The sequence below is a fragment of the Staurois parvus genome, unplaced genomic scaffold (genome assembly GCF_062004578.1).
Source record: "Staurois parvus isolate SC_StPar_1 unplaced genomic scaffold, SC_StPar_1.0 ptg000649l, whole genome shotgun sequence".
NCBI lineage: Eukaryota > Metazoa > Chordata > Amphibia > Anura > Ranidae > Staurois > Staurois parvus.
Window position 1 is genome coordinate 1,287,928 of NW_028318445.1, and position 19,235 is coordinate 1,307,162.

Below are 19,235 nucleotides of genomic sequence, written 5' to 3' on the forward strand. Positions count from 1 at the left end.
TCACATCAGTCCCTAACCCTCAAGGGGTGTACAATCTAAGGTCCCTAACCCTCAAGGGGTGTACAATCTAAGGTCCCTAACCCTCAAGGGGTGTACAATCTAAGGTCCCTAACCCTCAAGGGGCGTACAATCTAAGGTCCCTAACCCTCAAGGGGCGTATAATCTAAGGTCCCTAACCCTCAAGGGGCGTACAATCTAAGGTCCCTAACCCTCAAGGGGCGTACAATCTAAGGTCCCTAACCCTCAAGGGGCGTACAATCTAAGGTCCCTAACCCTCAAGGGGTGTACAATCTAAGGTCCCTAACCCTCAAGGGGCGTACAATCTAAGGTCCCTAACCCTCAAGGGGTGTACAATCTAAGGTCCCTAACCCTCAAGGGGCGTACAATCTAAGGTCCCTAACCCCCAAGGGGTGTACAATCTAAGGTCCCTAACCCTCAAGGGGGTACAATCTGAGGTCCCTAACCCTCAAGGGGTGTACAATCTAAGGTCCCTAACCCTCAAGGGGTGTACAATCTAAGGTCCCTAACCCTCAAGGGGTGTACAATCTAAGGTCCCTAACTCACATTCATACATACACATACTAGGGACAATTTGGACAGGATCCAATTAACCTACCAACCCAGTGGGTTGCTGTACTAAATAAATGATCTTAGTTCCGCGATCTCTACCGCTGTGCCTTTGTGTTATAATAGGGGGACTACCCCCCCCCCTTCCCCCCTCACCTCCAAAACACAGTAATCCGTGCCATTGGCTGCGAGTGCTGATCAGATGCTGGTTTTTTAATATGTTCCTTCAACAAAAGCCAGTTTTTAGACCAGCTTCTTTCGGAAGGGCGGCTGTACACATGGTCAGTTATTTGGACCGTATGTACCCAGCTAAACTATATTCTGTCTCCTTGTGAGCAGCAATGGTCAAACGGTGGTGGAGGGAGGGGTGACATGACATGCTGTCAAACATTCTAGCTCGGCATACGCGCCACCTACTGGGGTTGGACAAAAAAATGGAAACGCTGCATGATTTGCAGGTGTGAAAGTGACTACCTGTTTTGCGTTGGAGACAGAAGTGATGTAACACTCTTTTGCTTCCGCTGTGTGATGAGACACCTAGCTAACAGGTGAGAAGCCTCATTCACTGTGTGCACGTCTAGTAATACAGAGTCATGTCAGAGCTTACTGAGCTCCAAAGAGGGCAAATTGTTGGTGCCTCTTAGCTGGTATCTCTGTGATTGAAGTTGTCAATTTATTTGCGGTGTGGCGAGGTACAGTATCAAAGGTTATGATGGCATATACAGTTCCCAGGAAAGCATCGTCTGATAAACGTAAGTGCAGGCGACATGGTCAGCTGACTGAAAGAAAAAAAAGGCCATTTTGCAGGATTGTGACCCGGAATAAGAAAACTGCTGCAAAAGTGACTGTAGAGCTCAATCTCAGTCTTCAGAGGACTGAGATTGAGCTCTGCAGTCACTTTTGCAGCAGTTTTCTTGTTTTCACAATCCTGCACAATGGCCTTTTGTCTCTTTCAGTCAGCTGACCATGTCGCCTGCACTTACGTTTATCAGACAATGTTTTCCTGGAAACTGTATATACCGTCCTAACCTTTGATAATGTACCTCGCCGCATGGCAAATAAATTGGCAACTTCAATCACAGAGGCACCAGCTAAGTGGCACCAACAATTTGCCCTCTTTGGAGCTCAGTAAGCTCTGACATGACTCTGTATTACTAGACGTGCACACAGTGAATGACAAAAGTGAGGCTTCTCACCTGTTAGCTAGGTGTCTCATCACACAGCGGAAGCAAAAGAGTGTTACATCACTTCCGCCTCCAACGTGAAACATGTCGTCACTTCCACACCTGCAAATCATGTAGCATTTCCATTTTTAGCTCCGGTGGGGGACCTGAGAAGGAGGAGGATCCAGGCTGCTCTGTGCAAAACTATTCCACAGAGCAGGTAAGTATAATATGTATGTTTGTTTTTTTTTAAACAAAAATGTAATCCTTTAGTATTACTTTAAAAGAAAACTATTACAACCACCACATATATGTATTGGTAAGCTGCAGTATAATAAATATCTAATTTCGGGGTTAACTAGGTGTCTCATCACACAGCGGAAGCAAAAGAATGTTACATCACTTCCACCTCCAACGTGAAACATGTCGTCACTTCCACACCTGCAAATCATTCAGCGTTTCCATTTTTGTCCAACCCCTGTAGGCAGTGGTGTATTTAGGGTTTGTGCTGCCCTAGGCAACAGAAAAATGGGAAGCCCCCCCCCCCCCTCATACGGAGAGAGCCTGACACCAACCAACCAACACCCCACCCCAAACCCAAGAGAGCCTTCCACTACCACCACTCTCCATACACCAAACCTCCCCCCCCAACCCCAACCACACCGTTCAACGAGAGAGAGAAAGTCACACCTTGACAGCTCCAGACATCCCCTGGAATGAGAGTCAGGCTCTTCATCCACCATCAAGGAGCCCGCAGCCTCTCTTGGATCCCACCCGGTTCCCATGCCGCGTGTGTCCCTTCTTCTGTCTCTCCTTCCAGGGGGCAGTGCTGCCCCCCTGAAAAATGCCGCCCTAGGCAAATGCCTTGTTTGCCTTGTGGTAAATACACCCCTGCCTGTAGGGGTTTCCTGGAAACTGTATATGATGATGTTTGTAATGCCGCAGTCTTCACGGGACTGCGATTGGGCGTCTTTATGATTGCAGCAGCTAGACAGAAATGGAAATTCAGGTACTGAGATTTTGTTGATGGTGACTTTAACCAAATAAGATTATACAACTGCCCAGTATCCACACAAGCCTGAAATATCGGAGTGCCATGGAGCTGTCCTTTTACAAAATCTAGTAAAATATTATTATTATACAGTATTAAAATATATATATATATATATATATATATATATATATATATATATATATTTATATATATATATTTTAAAAATAGAGGTATTACTTGTGCCACCTACAACACCCAATGACATATCGATGCCAATCAATGTACATATTGTAATCACTGTGTGTATGTAATTCACAGGAAGCATCATTACCGCGAGTGTTCAAGCTGTTCCGTGCGCTCGGACTGCGGCATCTGGTTGTGGTAGACAGTCATAATAGAGTAAGCATCCCATTTATATTCGAATACATTTTCTAGAAATATTGCAGGTGAGGTTTCTGAAAATGAGAAGAGCGGATGACATCAATAAGAAATATTCCAGCTGCGATTCTTTTTCAAACTGTGCTAGAAGAATGACAGCTGGCATCTGATTGGTTAGTATGGGCAGCGTAGGCATCACCTCTTCCTCCAGATGCGATTAGGGCACAAAGTCTCTGTTATGATCCAGCAGATCAAAAATGACAGCTGTTGTAGTGTTTATACAATAGCTAGCAAGGTAAAGGCACCCGTGGCTAGGACAAAGTACACATAGAAGACAAACAATAATGCAACTCTGTAATCCATTATACATCCCGCACCAGCCAAGATGGCCGCAGCCTGTCATCTAAAAAGTGCCGTCGAGCGATGTTGGGACCATTGAAGGGGAGGTAAGTGTAATGGAGTTCAGTTAGTTTTGTTTTGATCCAATGCTGAAGAATTTTTGTGATTTCATTATCCAAGCATAGAACATCGGTGCTAGCAAAAATATTATAGTCACACATAGCTTCTTTGTACATGCTAGCATTATATTGGGAGGACCCGAGTGCGTTCCTGTATGGAACAGGGCGGTCTCTGTCTATGTAATGTGTGCATTTTATCACCCTTTGGTTAAAAGAACGCCAACCACAGAAACTGCCAGAATACCGAGTGTCTGTACTATTCACAAGCTATGATTCTTGGCCCAAGAGCTGACATCACAGCCAACCCTGGACTTGAGAAGGGCAAGCACTAGGTGTGCTGCAACACAAATCCTAATGTGGGTGTGATAGCCCAAATCAGTCTTTTTTGGATTGAGTGTTTGGTAACTGACTTGCTGGAGCTAAATGTTTTGTATTGTATGCAGGTGGCAACTTGCCAGCCACAGGTTTGCTAAAGAGGGCACTTTATCGGTCCTGCAGTGGCAGTTCTGTGACACCTCATTGGGTTTACCAGGCAAGGTATTGCTGCTATAGGAGTAGGCAAGTCCCCTCTTCTCTCATAGCAATCCTGTTGTTGGCAGGTTGCCACCAGTGACAGGATCACTAACATGACATGAGCCTAAGCTATTAAGTTCAAGCAATATTCTTTGTGTCTTTTTTGTTATTACTGACTATGAATGGTTCATTTCACTACTTGCTTAAAGTGGTTGTAAAGATAAAAGGTTTTTTACCTGCATTAGGGTAAAAAAAAATTTTCAGTGTCAGCCCGCCATAACTGATTACCTGAGCTGGAGCTGATCCAGCGCTTTGCCCATCTGCAGCAGCACTGCTCTGCTCTCCCCTCTCACAGGTTGTTCAGCAGCAGCGGGAGCCATTGGCAATTTGTTGTTGTCAATCAACTCCTGTGATCAGTGGGTGCTGTCAATCATCTCCTGTGATCAGTGGGTGCTGTCAATCAACCACTGTGATCAGTGGGTGCTGTCAATCAACCACTGTGATCAGTGGGTGCTGTCAATCAACTCCTGTGATCAGTGGGTGCTGTCAATCAACTCCTGTGATCAGTGGGTGCTTTCAATCAACTCCTGTGATCAGTGGGTGCTGTCAATCAACTCCTGTGATCAGTGGGTGCTGTCAATCAACTCCTGTGATCAGTATGTGCTGTCAATCAATTTCTGTGATCAGTGGGTGCTGTCAATCAACTCCTGTGATCAGTGGGTGCTGTCAATCAACTCCTGTGATCAGTGGGTGCTGTCAATCAACCCCTGTGATCAGTGGATGCTGTCAATCAACTCCTGTGATCAGTGGGTGCTGTCAATCAACCCCTGTGATCAGTGGGTGCTGTCAATCAACCCCTGTGATCAGTGGGTGCTGTCAATCAACCCCTGTGATCAGTGGGTGCTGTCAATCAACCCCTGTGATCAGTGGGTGCTGTCAATCAACCCCTGTGATCAGTGGGTGCTGTCAATCAACCCCTGTGATCAGTGGGTGCTGTCAATCAACCCCTGTGATCAGTGGGTGCTGTCAGTCAACCCCTGTGATCAGTGGGTGCTGTCAGTCAACCCCTGTGATCAGTGGGTGCTGTCAGTCAACCCCTGTGATCAGTGGGTGCTGTCAGTCAACCCCTGTGATAAGTGGGTGCTGTCAGTCAACCCCTGTGATCAGTGGGTGCTGTCAGTCAGCCCCTGTGATCAGTGGGTGCTGTCAATCAACCCCTGTGATCAGTGGGTGCTGTCAATCAACCCCTGTGATCAGTGGGTGCTGTCAATCAACCCCTGTGATCAGTGGGTGGGGCTGAGCCGCACTGTGTGCATCTATGGACACACACAGCATGGATTGGGATCAAGCCTGCATGACTGCCCCCATAGCAAGCAGCTGCTATGGGGGCACTCAAAAGGAGCCAGGAGCACCAGCTGGGAACCCCAGTAGAGGAGGATCTGTGCAAAACCATCACACAGTGTAGGTATGACATGTTCTGTTATTTTAGAGAAAAAAAGCAAAAAATAAAACCTTTATAATCACTTTAAGGAAATTCTTCACTACTCCAGAAGAACTGCTGTCTTATTCTCTCCTTTCTCTAACCCGCAGGTTGTTGGTTTGGTCACTAGGAAAGATCTCGCTCGCTACCGGATTGGCAAAAACGGCCTTGAAGAGCTAAGCCTAGCACAGACGTGATGATGTCTTTCCCTAGTTCTAGCCAAATCTACTTTCACCTTCTTTCCTTGGAACAGACGTTACCGGTTCTGTGAACTTGTAGCACTGGCAGACTTGAAGCTTACCGAAGAACTTTCAAACTCATGTGTGGCCAGGGCATATGTGGCAAGGCCTTTATTGTCAGACCCCCTTCTTGGTTTACACTTCTGACATCAAAGGACTTAACTGTAAATAAATTTGGCACAGGGACTACTGCCTGGCTTTGAGGGTTCATATCTGGTGAAGGAACACTTCCTGCTGCTGGTAGAATATTCAAATCTAGTGCAGGAATGCCGTCTGCTTGTGTTAGAGTATTCATACGTGGTGCAGGATCGCTGTCTGCTTGTGCAGGAATCGTCTGATCTAGAACGCTGTCCTACAGTGTTCAAATATTCATGTCCTGGTGCTGGATTGCGTAAACCCATTTTTACAGATAGAATCTTGCAGACTAGTTTTTAAAGGGCACCCGCTCCTTGAGTGTTTGAGGCAGCCACTTTGTGACCTGGACCACTATGCTATAGAAGGGTGTCCAGAGACCTCAGAGGGTGGTCAGGCATGGTCCAGCTGCCTTCTTGCACTGGTCTCCTGGCTGTGCTGCTGGACCACTAATCTTCAGATGGGAAAATCAATTGTTGGAACAGGTCCCTCAGACCTGTGTGATTAGTCTTACTCTTGAGAGAGGTCAGCCGGCAGTCCTGCTCATGACCATGAGATTGTCACCTGATCAGGCCGAAAAGGGTGAATAACTTCCCGTCTATGGGAAGATTTAAGGGCTCCCAGGAAACAGGACACTCAGGCAAGTTGGTTATAAATGCACAAGATGGCTGCTTCTCCGAACTCAGCAGGTACTATTTATTTACAGGCTGTTACCATACAGGTCATGTTTTGCAATGGTTTTAAAAAGGCACTGTCCCCTTATTTAGGGTAAAGTATCATTGTCTCCCACCACCACCACTACCACCACCTTATACTCTTCTATCCGGTGACAACCCCATAGCTCTTTCTTCTGTGGTCACCACTGCAAAATACTTGCAGCAGGTACAGGGTAGTATGTGACCTCCTTCCATTATTTGGATATAGAAGATGGTCAGGGCTGGGCTTTCAATAAACACTATCACTTTGCTGTGCACAGGTAAGGTGAAAATGCCTTTTTACATCTCACCAATATATCGAAGTTCTTTACTTGAATCCTTACACTGAAATAGAGTCTGACAACAGATCTTGCACAATAGTCAAATCCCCAATAGTCAGGGGCAACAACTTCCCACTTCTTTTTTTTTTTTTCAGAAACCAACCCCACCGCATTCAAATTTAGGCTTTGATCTTTCCATTTTTTATGTGTTATGCTTGTAAACATGAGTTTAATATTTGCACTGAAACGGTGCTTCAAGAACACTTTATTAAACGTAACATTTTTAAAAGTTTGATTTGTATGCAAATGAACATGTTCCTGCGAGCGACAGTGATGGTATTTGTTGGTGATGAAAATATGGGTGTCAGAATGGTACATAATGTCTTCATAAATGGGTACATCTGATATTTTGATTGGGCTAAAGCAGTGTTTATCAACCTTTTATTAGTCAATTATGGACAATGTCAGGGCACCCTTTAAAATTATGGACAGTCCCGAGGCACCCTTTAAAATTATGGACAGTCCCGAGGCACCCTTTAAAATTATGGACAGTCCCGAGGCACCCTTTAAAATTATGGACAGTCCCGAGGCACCCTTTACAATTATGGACAGTCCCGAGGCACCCTTTAAAATTATGGACAGTCCCGAGGCACCCTTTAAAATTATGGACAGTCCCGAGGCACCCTTTAAAATTATGGACAGTCCCGAGGCACCCTTTAAAATTATGGACAGTCCCGAGGCACCCTCTAAAATTATGGACAGTCTTGAGGCACCCCATTCTAAAATGTAAAAAACTATTCTAATAGTTGTATATAATGCAGCGACATCCACACATGTAGGACACCCAACATTAGGGCTGATTTTTTCTTCCAAAGCAAATACACTTTTGCACACTGGTACTGACTAGTATACCATTGTTTCTCCTCTCCCTCAGTTTTTCTCCATTACTGACCTAATGTGACCCCAGCACTGATGGAGAGGGGCGGGGTAGGGTCAAACTAGGATGGTGTGCAGGCAGCTGACATCCTCCTTATGAACTGATGATGTCATTGGTTGTCAGGACGCTGGCGGCTAGAAGGTGGTAATGGTGCACAATGAAAACCTGTGGCTTTGTGTAACTAAAAGGCGGGCTTGTCCCACCTGCTGGCTTTTGTACAAGTTTTGTGCAATTTGTAGACAGTTTGTCAAGGCGCCCCTGAAGAAACCTCAAGGCACCCCAGGGTACCTGGGCACCCTGGTTGACATGGTCTGGATTGTCCTTTAGCCCAGCCTTTCTCCTGGCTGTATAAGCAGTATAAGTGATTGTGGCTATGCCCCGGGCTTCACAAAGGTGCCTTGGAGTACATTAGTCCTTTGTATTTAACATCATGCTTTTGCTGTGGAGGAGTACAAGCTTGCAAATGTGAACTTGACTAAAGCGGTGCATATTTCCTCAATTTTCTTTTCTTCCACTATGGGTGGAAGGAAAGGAAATCGCTCAGTTGCCCCATCAGCACAGCCAATGTTGATGGGGCAATGCCTCCCACAGCACTATTGTGTTTTGGGGGGAAGGTGGCATCTTCCCAGCAGGTAGAAAGCAATGGTTACTGCTAGCAGCTGGCTATAATCGAATGTCAAAAAATCTGATAGGCAGTTTGTGCCCAAGTCCATTGATGGATTAACCTGGGTACAACCAGTCTGTCCATACATGAATCGATTCTCAGCCGGTTCCCTGCTGATCCGGACAAATTTTGATCAATGTATGTCCGGCCTAAGGCAGAACTATAGGCAAGACTATTTTTTTTTTTTGGTGCTACAAGGGAGGGTTATAACCCTTGACAGATTTTTTTTTTTCACCATCTGTGTCCCATAGCCAAAACAGGAAGTGAGAGGAAATCCCTGCAAATTAAGAGAATTCCTTGGGGACCCCCTGGTCACCAGAACTAGTAACCCCATTGGAATATTTCCCCGTTTATTCCTTTTCTGGGGACAACCCAAAAATACTTTCAGTGATGATGGTAAACAGGACAGTTAGAGATGCTGAATCTCCATAACACTGGCAAAGACGGCAGTAGAAACTGACAAGCGTTCTAACCCCTCTCTATCGAAAACACACAAAAAATTGTGTTCCCTTTAGTTATACTTTAACAGTCTAAGCCAATCCGGATTGCATGAAGGTTAGTAACGTTGTCTGTAGACGTCTTCACACACGAGTAGTTGTCATAGAAGGCCTTGCTGATATCCTTGTACGTATTACTAGGTCCCTCAGGGAAAGAGATAAAAAGAGGCTGCAGATATTAAACTAACATGTTTCAGGCACAGTCGCTGACATATGTACAAAAGCCATCCAAGTCAATCTATAACTAATCATTTTCATCCATTGCGAGACACAGGAATTTAGAAACATTCGGGTTGTGCTGTCACCTACAGGAGGCTTGCAAAGAAAAATTGTATATAACCTCTACCCAGCGTGCCTTGTTTGTTTTTTTTTGTTTGTTCTTTTTTTGTTTGTTTTTTTTGTTGTCAAAGGTCTCCTCTGGAGGCCTGTTTTTCTGTGTTTGCCTCCTGTTTTTTTTTTCTGTTGAGTGCCTTTTGTTGTTGGTCTAAGTATGAGGTTCTGCCTATTTTAAAGCCTCTTGCTTATTCATGCTCAGTGTCCATTCAGGTCAAGTCATTCCCCCATGGCAGAGATCTCTTCTATCCTGGTTTTCAGCATTGGGTTGACCCTTTGTGGCTTTCCATTGGTTGTTGGCAGCTACCCCTGTTTTTCAAAGGGTTTCACCTCATCAGGTTCAGATTTTGCATTGGTCCTTAAAGTGGAGCTCCGCCCAAAAGGGGAAGTTCCACTTTAAGGACTGCTCCCCATTAAGGATTGGCACCTTTGGGGGGCGGGGGGGAGGAGCGGGTACCTGAATTTGACAGGTACCCGCTCCCACTTCTGGTCTTATCACCTAGGCTTTCTGAAGCGGAAGGTGTCCTCCCTCCCCCCCCCGTAGTCTTTTGGGACACGTGACAGGTCCTAGAAGACTACAGCACCACTCATGAAGTGCAGCACTACTTGCGCATGCTCAGTGGGTACCCGGCTGTGAAGCCGCAAGCTATCACAGCTGGGTGCCCACACTGAAGATGCCGGCCTCCTGGAATACAGGACGGCTGGTGAAACGAGCTGCGGGGGACACACAACGGGACCGAGGGACAGGTAAGTGGCTGTTTTTTAAAAGTCAGCAGCTCCGCTTTAAGGTAGTCCTGAGTTGCAGACCGTGCCTAGGGCTCTTTTTAAGGACCTGTCAGCAACTGTTGCCCGCCCCTCAGGTTGGACTACTTTCGGCTGTCCAGACTGTTTCTGAATTCCTGTTGGACAAAAAGGATAATAAGATTTTTGTACTTGCAGGTCCCACCCCTTTTTTGTGCTCTGGCACCTGGTATTGATTTCCAAAAAAACTGAGGCATGTCGGTTGGAGGAGGGGTTATACGGAGGCTGGTCTTTGACTTTTCTGTTTGCCGGTGTCCCAACCTCCTGTGGGTGGCAGCATAACCCAACTGTTTCTGAATTCCTATGCTTCTCAATTGACTGCAAGTAAAAGATTTTACGGTAGAAAAATCCGATTATTCTTGGTTTGCCAGGCAAAGGATTTTCTGCATCAAACACCCTTCTGCGTATGTTCAGTGCATGTTGCCCCTGTGTGCATTGGTCCTAGCTGCCTGCCCCTGTGTCACTACTCTGTCATGTAACATAGCAGCCAGTGGGCAGAACCAAAGAACACAAAGCAGGCAACCGGGTGTGTTCGATGCTAAAGATTATTTGGGCACCTTGGCTCTACAAGAGACAGATCTGAGTCTCCGTCTGCCAGGTAGGTAGGTTGCCTCAGAAGGGAGCGGTTGTTTCTGGAACAGGACAGATAGTTTTTAATAACCTCACCGTGGTTTTAACCCTTCCTAGTTTTATTGAAATAAATAAATGTTTTGTCATAGTCTGTGTCCCTACAAGAGATTTTTCACCACATCCTGTATCAAAAAGAAGTGAGGGGAAAGCTCTCCAATGGAGTAAAAATAAAAACTGAAATCTAACACTTTCTGTATATACCCTTCCCCACTGTACAATACAATAAAAAGTACAATAAGCTGGGCCAATGGTTCATGTAAGAGGCCCATTCTTGCAGTAATGATATGCAGTGGTGTGTTTTGAAAATATCTCGCATCCTCCCATGTCGAGGGGGTTTCAATTATACGTTGATTCAAATTTGTTGAAAATGCAGGGCACCCTGATAGATTGTACACAATACTGATTTCAGTGTAAACCATCTCTGAAACGTGAAAGGCAAATTTTAATGTCCACTGCCACCGGAACCCATGGAACAGACAAAATGGCTCCAGGAACAGAGCGAGGACCACGATGATTCACCAAGTGACCACTACTTATATATACCAAATACTGCACATCCCAACAGGGCTATCGCTTTGTATTAGTGTGTGTTTTGTTGGTGCAAGCAAAGGAGTGTGTGAGGTTTTTTTTTTTTTTTTTTCTGTTTTTTGCTTAGAAATTATTGTTGAATATCATCTGATTATGTCTCCGACATTGCTGCTGTTTCTGAAATCCTTTAAATAAACCACTCAGTTCAGTTGACTCCAAAAGTCTTTTGTCTCTTACTGATGCTGTACCTTTTATTGACCAGAAGATGGCAGTGTATGACTTGTTTTAAGAAAGTGTTCACAGATTGTGGTCTTGTTTTAATATACAAAACTATGAAAGTATATCTTTTTTTTTTTTTTTAAATTTTGTTTAATTTTATTCTTTTATTAACCACTTCCAGTCCGGACACTTTTACCCCCTTCCAGTCCGGACACTTTTACCCCCTTCCTGTCCGGACACTTTTACCCCCTTTCTGTCCAGGCCAATTTTCAGCTTTCAGTGCTATCACACTTTGAATGACAATTGTGTGGTCATGCAACACTGTACCCAAATGACTTTTTTAGCATTTTTTTGAGACCGATAAAGCTTTATTTTGGTGGTATTTATTCACCACTGGGATTTTTATTTTTTTTTCTATGTAAATTAAAAAGTCCAAAAATTTTGAAAGTTTTTTTTTAATTAAATTTTGCAAATATTTCATCAAAAATCTTGGGCAAAATTTATTCCGTTATATTTTAGTAAAAAAAATTAAAAAATAACCCAAATTAGTTTATAACCAAAAATTATAATTTTTAAACATTTTTTTATATTTTTATTTATTTTACATACTGTCACCCTAGCAGTACAGTGCCACCATGGTGACACTGTACTACTTGTGGGGGGTGATGAAGATTTTTTTTTTTTACACTGATAAAGGCTGTAAAAGCAATCATTTCTCCTTCTCTCTAGCTGCATTCTTGCAGCCATTGAGAAATACTGTGTGCGCTGTGATTGGTCACAGCTTGTCACATGGTTCAAGGCTGTTGTGAATAGCCTTGTACCATGTGACCTCTGTGATCATTCACAGATTTCACATGTAGTAAGCAATGATGTCACAAGTGACATCTTGCTTACTACTTTGCATGTGATCACTGATTGGCCCATCAGTGATCACATGATCGGGACCTCGTAAAGAGGTCCTGTCCGATCGATGTTCCACTGTGTCCGGAGGACACAGCGGGCACCGGATTGCGGCACTGCGCACTCCCAGGGAGTGAGCACAAGCAGTGTGTGGGGAGGCCGTTTATAAACGGCCACCCGACCCTGCAGTGCCACCGTCCGGCCGTTTATATACAACATCCGGACGGGAGGTGGTTAATTGAGTCCCCCTGTGTGTAATTTAATCTCAGTATAAACACAGCTGTTCTGTGAAGCCCTCAAAGGTTTGCTAGAGAACATTAGTACACAAACAGCATCATGAAGGCCAAGAAACACACCAGACAAGCCAGGGATAAAGTTGTGGAGAAGTTTAACGCCGGGTTAGGTTATAAATAAAATCTCCCAAGCTTTGAGTATCTCACGGAGCACTGTTCAATCCATCATCCGAAAATGGAAAGAGTATGACAACTGCAAACCTCCCAAGACATGGCCGTCCATCTAAACTGACAGGCCAGGCAAGGAGAGCATTAATCAGAGAAGCAGCCAAGAGGCCCATGGGAACTCTGGAGGAGCTGCAGAGATCCACAGCTCAGGTGGGAGAATCTATCCACAGCACAACTATTAGTTGTGCGATCCACAAATCTGGCCTCTATGGAAGAGTGGCAAGAAGAAAGCCATTGTTGAAAGAAAGCCATAAGAAGTCCTGTTTGTAGTTTGCGAGAAGCCATGTGGGGGACACAGCAAATGTGGAAGAAGGTGGTCTGGTCAGATGAGACCAAAATTTTACTTTTTGGCCTAAAAATTAAAATGCTATGTGTGGTGGTAAACTAACACTGCACATCACCCTGACCACACCATCCCCACTGTGAAACATGGTGGCAGCATCATGCTGTGGGGATACTTTTCTTCAGCAGGGACAGGGAAGCTGGTCTGAGTTGATGGGAAGATGGATGGAGCCAAATACAGGGCAATCTTAGAAGAAAACCTGTTAGAGTCTGCGGGGCGGAGGTTCACCTTCCAGCAGGACAACGACCCAAAACATCCAGCCAGAGATACAATGGAATGGTTTAGATCGAAGCATATTCCTGTGTTAGAATGGCCCAGTCACAGTCCAGACCGAAATCCAATGAAGAATCTGTGGCAAGACTTGAAAATTGCTGTTCCCAGACGCTCTCCATCCAATCTGACAGAGCTTGAGTGATTCTGCAAAGAAGAATGGGCAGAAATGTCCCTCTCTAGATGTGCAAAGAGACATCCCCAAGGAGACTTGCAGCTGGAATTGCAGCCAAAGGGGGTCCTACAAAGTATTGACTCTGGGGGGTTGAATACAAATGCACCCCACATTTTCACAGATTTGTTGAAATGTTGAAAACCATTTCTCACTTTCTTTCCACTTCACAATTATGTGCCACTTTGTGTTGGTCTATCGCATCAAATCCCGATAGAATACATTGACGGTTTTGGTTGTAACATGACAAAATGTGGAACACTTCAAGGGGTGTGAAGACTTTCTCAAGGCACTGTAGGATCCCCCAAGCTTGCACATCATGAAGGGGGGGTGGGGTTGCAGTTTGGTATTTTTGCCCTGGGCTCTGGATGATCTTGTCCCAGTATGGCTTGCATGGTAGGGTACAAAACTGGCTACTAATCCCATTGCGGATAGTTTTGACCATCTTAAATGTACTTTTATAATAAGCTTTCATGCCCAAATGCATCATTGCAGGGGTGGACTGAGCATTTGGGAACTCAGGCACTGCCCGGGGTCAGTAGGGGGCCCCCATGAGATGCCCCCTGGTACCTTTTCATAGGCTTTTTTGGGTGTGGTTTGAGTGTGGGTGAGGACACGGGCCCCATGAGTTGTCAGTCCGCCCCTGCATTATTGCTAAGGGGCCCTCAACATACAACTTTTAGTTTTTTTTAAAAATGAATTTGCACATACAATTACAGATTTCACCACTAGATGGTGCAACATCCACTCCACAGATGTTGGAACCCCTGGCCCAACAAAAGGTGAATGGCTGTCATGGCCTCAGGTGGGTCATAGAGGAGTCACTTTGTCATCCAATACCATGAAGACCTAACAATATCTACACCAATGTACAAATCTTAATAACGTTTTAAAATGCAAGCGATCGCCTTGCAAGAATCGATTTTCGGTGCAGTCATCCCTCCTCATCATATGTGGTGACGATGTAGCAGATTTTCAGCAAAATCTTTCATTTAAGGCTAATTCTATCTTTTGCAAAAGAAAAAAAAATATTAATCATCATAATAAATGCATCCATAATCATAAAAAAATTACTTTTTTGTTGCACTGGAGCCTGCAGATCCGTGAGAGCAATGCTTGGGCTCCTGCAGACTATTCCTCCAGCGCAGGTCCCCAGCCTCCATTTATAGGTTGAAGGACTCATCAATGGACTACAAGCACAATGACGTCACCGCACCAGCGCTCGTCTGAGAACTACGAGTCCCTTCACCTGTTAGGGAATGACACCGCTGAAAGATTCAAAAAATGTCAGGAGCCTGCGGGGACAAGAACCCCCAGATTCTGTAAGTGTGCACATGTGGGGGGTACAGATTATGACCATGTTTCAAGTTCCAACCAAAATATAGATGTACCATACAACCTGGTTTGAAAGATGGACAGAGCTTTTATATATATTCCTCAATAGCCACAAATGATCTAAATCCACTTTGTGTACAGCAAATGCCTTTACAAACCCAGTTATTACCTTGTAAAAGTAGGAGTGGACATCGCTGTGCTGTACATAGCCTATACTCCTGATGCACAATCTGTGGCCCGGGGGTTGCATGCAACCCTATGGTATATGATGTGTGGCCCTTGGACCTCAGCTATAGTAGGAACATTGATTTGAGTAATAGCATTGATCACTACAACCCTCATGTTCCTGGCTTCATATTGTCTTCTGCAGCATATCCAGACACAGCCAGGCAACATGCATTTTCCACACTTTTTCACAGAGTCAGTAAAACCGTCCTTGAGCTTTTTTGTTGCTGCTTTTATTAGGGGTTAACAACTTGGATGGGGTCTAGGGGTATTTGGGATGCCCAATGAACTGTACAACTTGAGGACAACTTCTCAGCAAACACTCTACACTACAAAATGTGGACCAAAAATCAGCAACCGTCTCTGAGTCCCCTCTGGTGAACCTCCTCAGATCCCAGATGAATCTCTCCTCATTCACACGGCTGTCCTGAGGGTATCCCTGGGCAAGAGATTCCAGAATCTACCATGACACAGTCCCAGAGGAGGACTAGTTGGGTCCAGGGGCGGACTGACCATTTGGAAACTCAGGCACTGCCCGAGGGCCTGGGGTCAGTAGGGGGCCCCATGTGATGCCCCTGGTACCTTTTTCATAGGCTTTTTTGAGTTTGGGCAAGGACACAGGGGCCCTATGATCCCCTATTGCCCGGGGGCCCATGAGTTGTCAGTCTGCCCCTGGTTGGGTCTTGCACTTGGCCACCCTCTCCCTTCTGTAGCCCAGGAGGTGAAGAAGTACTCACAATGTCCTTTCCCATAGCTTGGTGGGCTGCAGCTGCTTTCAGGCCTTACACAGGGCTGGCTCCTTCCCTGCTGACAGGATGTCCTCTCTAGGTGACTGTAGGCCAGTGGAGATCCTTCTGCTCCAGCCTGTAGGTAGTCCTCCCTCCCTGGGGCCCCCTGCAAGGCTCCACACTCCAGCACCTTCCTTCAGTCCATCTTCCACCTGACTCCAACAACTTCCCCTGCTGTTCAGTCTTTCTCACATTTAAGGGTTGCTCTTAGCCACCAGATAGCTCTGAGGAAAGGAATTTGTCCCCGAAAAGTGTCAGTAGGCCGACCGCACCATCAATCAGACACTCTGCCATTCGTGTGGCCATCTCCATGGTCTTACAGGCTTTACATACAGTTGTGTTCAAAATAATAGCAGTGTGTTGAAAAAAGTGAATAAAGCTCAAAATCCTTCTAATAGGTTATATTTCCATCCACACAAATGCATTGGGAACACGACACATTCTATTCCAAATCAAAACATGAAGAAATATATATCACATTTGTGTTGTTCCTCTAAAAAAATGAAAGAAAAGTGAATATTTGACTGTTCAAAAAAATAGCAGTGTTTATATTCTTCTTTACAAACTCAAACATTCACTATATAAACTGAAAAATGTTTGAAGATTTTGCTTTCCTTTGAATGACTTCATGAATATTTGGTTGTAGTCGCACTGTTTCTGAGAACTGCTGTACATCTGTGTTGCATGGAGTCACCCAACTTCTGGCCCCTGTGATCAGGTATTCCAGCCCAGGATGATTGGACCACATTCCACAGTTCTTCTCTATTTCTTGGTTTTGCCTCAGAAAATGCATTTTTGATGTCACCCCACAAGTTTTCTATTGGATTAAGATCCGGGGATTGGGCTGGCCACTCCATAACGTCCATCTTGTTGGTCTGGAACCAAGATGTTGCACGTTTACTGGTGTGTTTGGGGTCGTTGTCTTGTTGGAACACCCATTTCAAGGGCATTTCCTCTTCAGCATAAGGCAGCATGACCTCTTCAAGTATTCTGATGTATTCAAACTGATCCATGATCCCTGGTATGCGATAAATAGGCCCAACACCGTAGTATGAGAAACATCCCCATATCATGATGCTTGCACCACCATGCTTCACGGTCTTCACAGTGTCCTGTGGCCTGAATTCAGTGTTTGGGGGTCGTCTGACAAACTGTCTCTGGCCACTAGACCCAAAAAGAACAATCTTACTTTCATCAGTCCACAAAATGTTGGGCCATTTCTCTTTAGGCCAGTCAATGTGCTCTTTGGCAGATTGTAACCTCTTCAGCACACGTCTTTTTTCCAACAGTGGGACTTTGCGGGGGCTTCTTGCAGATAGCTTGGCTTCACATAGGCGTCTTCTAATTGTAACATTCCTCACAGGGAACGTCACACCTTCTTTCATCTTCCTGGAGCTGATTGTTGGCTGAGTCCTTGCCATTTTGGCTATTCTTCTATCCATTCGAATGGTAGTTTTTTGCTTTCTTCCACGTCTTTCAGGTTTTGGTTGCCATTTTAAAGCATTTGCGATCATTTTAGCTGAGCAGCCGATCATTTTCTGCACTTCTTTATATGTTTTCCCCTCTCCAATCAACTTTTTAATCAAGGTACGCTGTTTTTCTGAACAATGTCTGGAACGACCCATTTTCCTCAGAATTTCAGAGAGAAATGCACTGTAACCAGCATGTACAACATTTGCTGCCTTCCTTCCTTAAATAAGGGCAATAATTGCCACCTGTTTTTCAAAGAATGAATGACCTCACTAATAGAACTCCACACTGCTATTATTTTGAACATGCCCCTTTCAATGAGTGATTCAATTACACAGAATCAGCAGCATGCATGTCATGACTGTTGGGTCTGTTGGATTTCTATTACTCTACTACACCTGCTAGGAAATTATTTGCCATGTAGAGATATCATTTCTACCAAAAACAGTGATTGATCCGGTTAGTGATGTCTGACTGCTAGTATTTTGAACACAACTGTACATGCTATGTTTTGTATGTTTTTTGTCCTTTTTTACATTTCAAATAAACCTTCTATAATGCACTAGCCGTTTGCACCACCTGTATGTTGTTTTTTTCTTGCTCTTAGCCACCATGCCTGGCCTCCTGCCTGGGGATTGGCCAAGTTCCCTTAAACATGCAAAACCAGGCCTCCTCTCCTCCTCTTCTAGAACGTTCCTCTAGTTTCTAGAAGGGCGGGAGAGCTCCAGAAACCCTGACCCATACAGCCTCCCAGCCTGTCCTGAGGTAACCTCACTTCCAGGCTGACTCATCCCGTTCTTCTAACAAGCCCCTGACTTATAGTAAAAATCCCAGCTAAAGGAACTACACATGGAACACCTGTACATCCCCGTGTAGGCAGACACCCTACAGTACACCCATGTGAGCGAAGCCTTTGGAATGATTTCACAGCAATAGAATTAGGGGAACTAATGGAGGAACGGTTGACCTAGTGTCAGTTTATGATGTTAGGCTCGGCTTTCCAAACACTGAAACTGACAAAACGAAAACCTTGACAACAGAACAATGGCTGTGTGCAGGTCCAGCAAGCTCTGGTGCTCAGCTATGTGAAGCAAAACAATACGAAGGCCCCTCACCTTCATCCGGCAAGCCTACGTGACCGGTACGACCGTTGGAGGAACTAGTCTCATGCAGTTATTCCTGCGCTCTCAGGCCGTTTCTGAGCTCATATTTCCACATTCCACCTTCAGCTGACCTACCTGTTGTCTTCTCCGTGTATTGCTTGTCCTTCTTCCTTCCGGGCCCCCTGCAGCGTCAGTATACTCACTACGCAGTATATCCAGCATTTCAGGCCCCATTCACACTTCGTATTGCGGTAACTCTCGTTCCCGCTTGCGATTTCGTGTGGGGGCGACTTTTGCATAATTCCGCGTGTTGCGGATAGGGCAGCCCATTCAACTTCATTAGGCTGCCCTGTGCGCGTTCGTTGCCCAAAAGAAGCTCCTGCTCCATTCTAGGCGACAAGCTTCACGTGATTTTTTTTAAAGGTGCGTTTTGCTGCAAGATTGTCCAATGATGATTCATGTAAGGAGGGATTGTGGGAAGGGACTCTAATGTAAGGAAAACTCTGATGGCAACCCTGATGTAAGGGGGACTCTAATATAAGAGGGGACTCCAATGTAAGGGAGGAATCTGATGGAGGCTCTGCTGTAAGGGAGGGATTCTAATGTAAGAGGGGACTCTGATGGGGGGGGAAGGCTCTGATATAAGAGGGGACTCTGAT

The 19,235-nt window shown here is 45.1% G+C and overlaps 1 protein-coding gene across 1 annotated transcript in view; it reads left to right on the top strand.

Annotated features, from left to right (window-relative positions):
• The window catches only part of CLCN7 (Cl-/H+ antiporter 7), a 102,659-nt gene extending 91,156 nt beyond the window's left edge, over nt 1-11,503 (top strand). The window contains exons 24-25 of the mRNA XM_089694109.1: nt 3,043-3,123; nt 5,664-11,503. Coding sequence (XP_089550235.1) covers nt 3,043-3,123; nt 5,664-5,750 — 168 coding nt within the window. The 3' untranslated portion in view covers nt 5,751-11,503. The remainder of the gene's footprint in view (nt 1-3,042; nt 3,124-5,663) is intronic.
• The last annotated feature ends 7,732 nt before the right edge of the window (nt 11,504-19,235 follow it).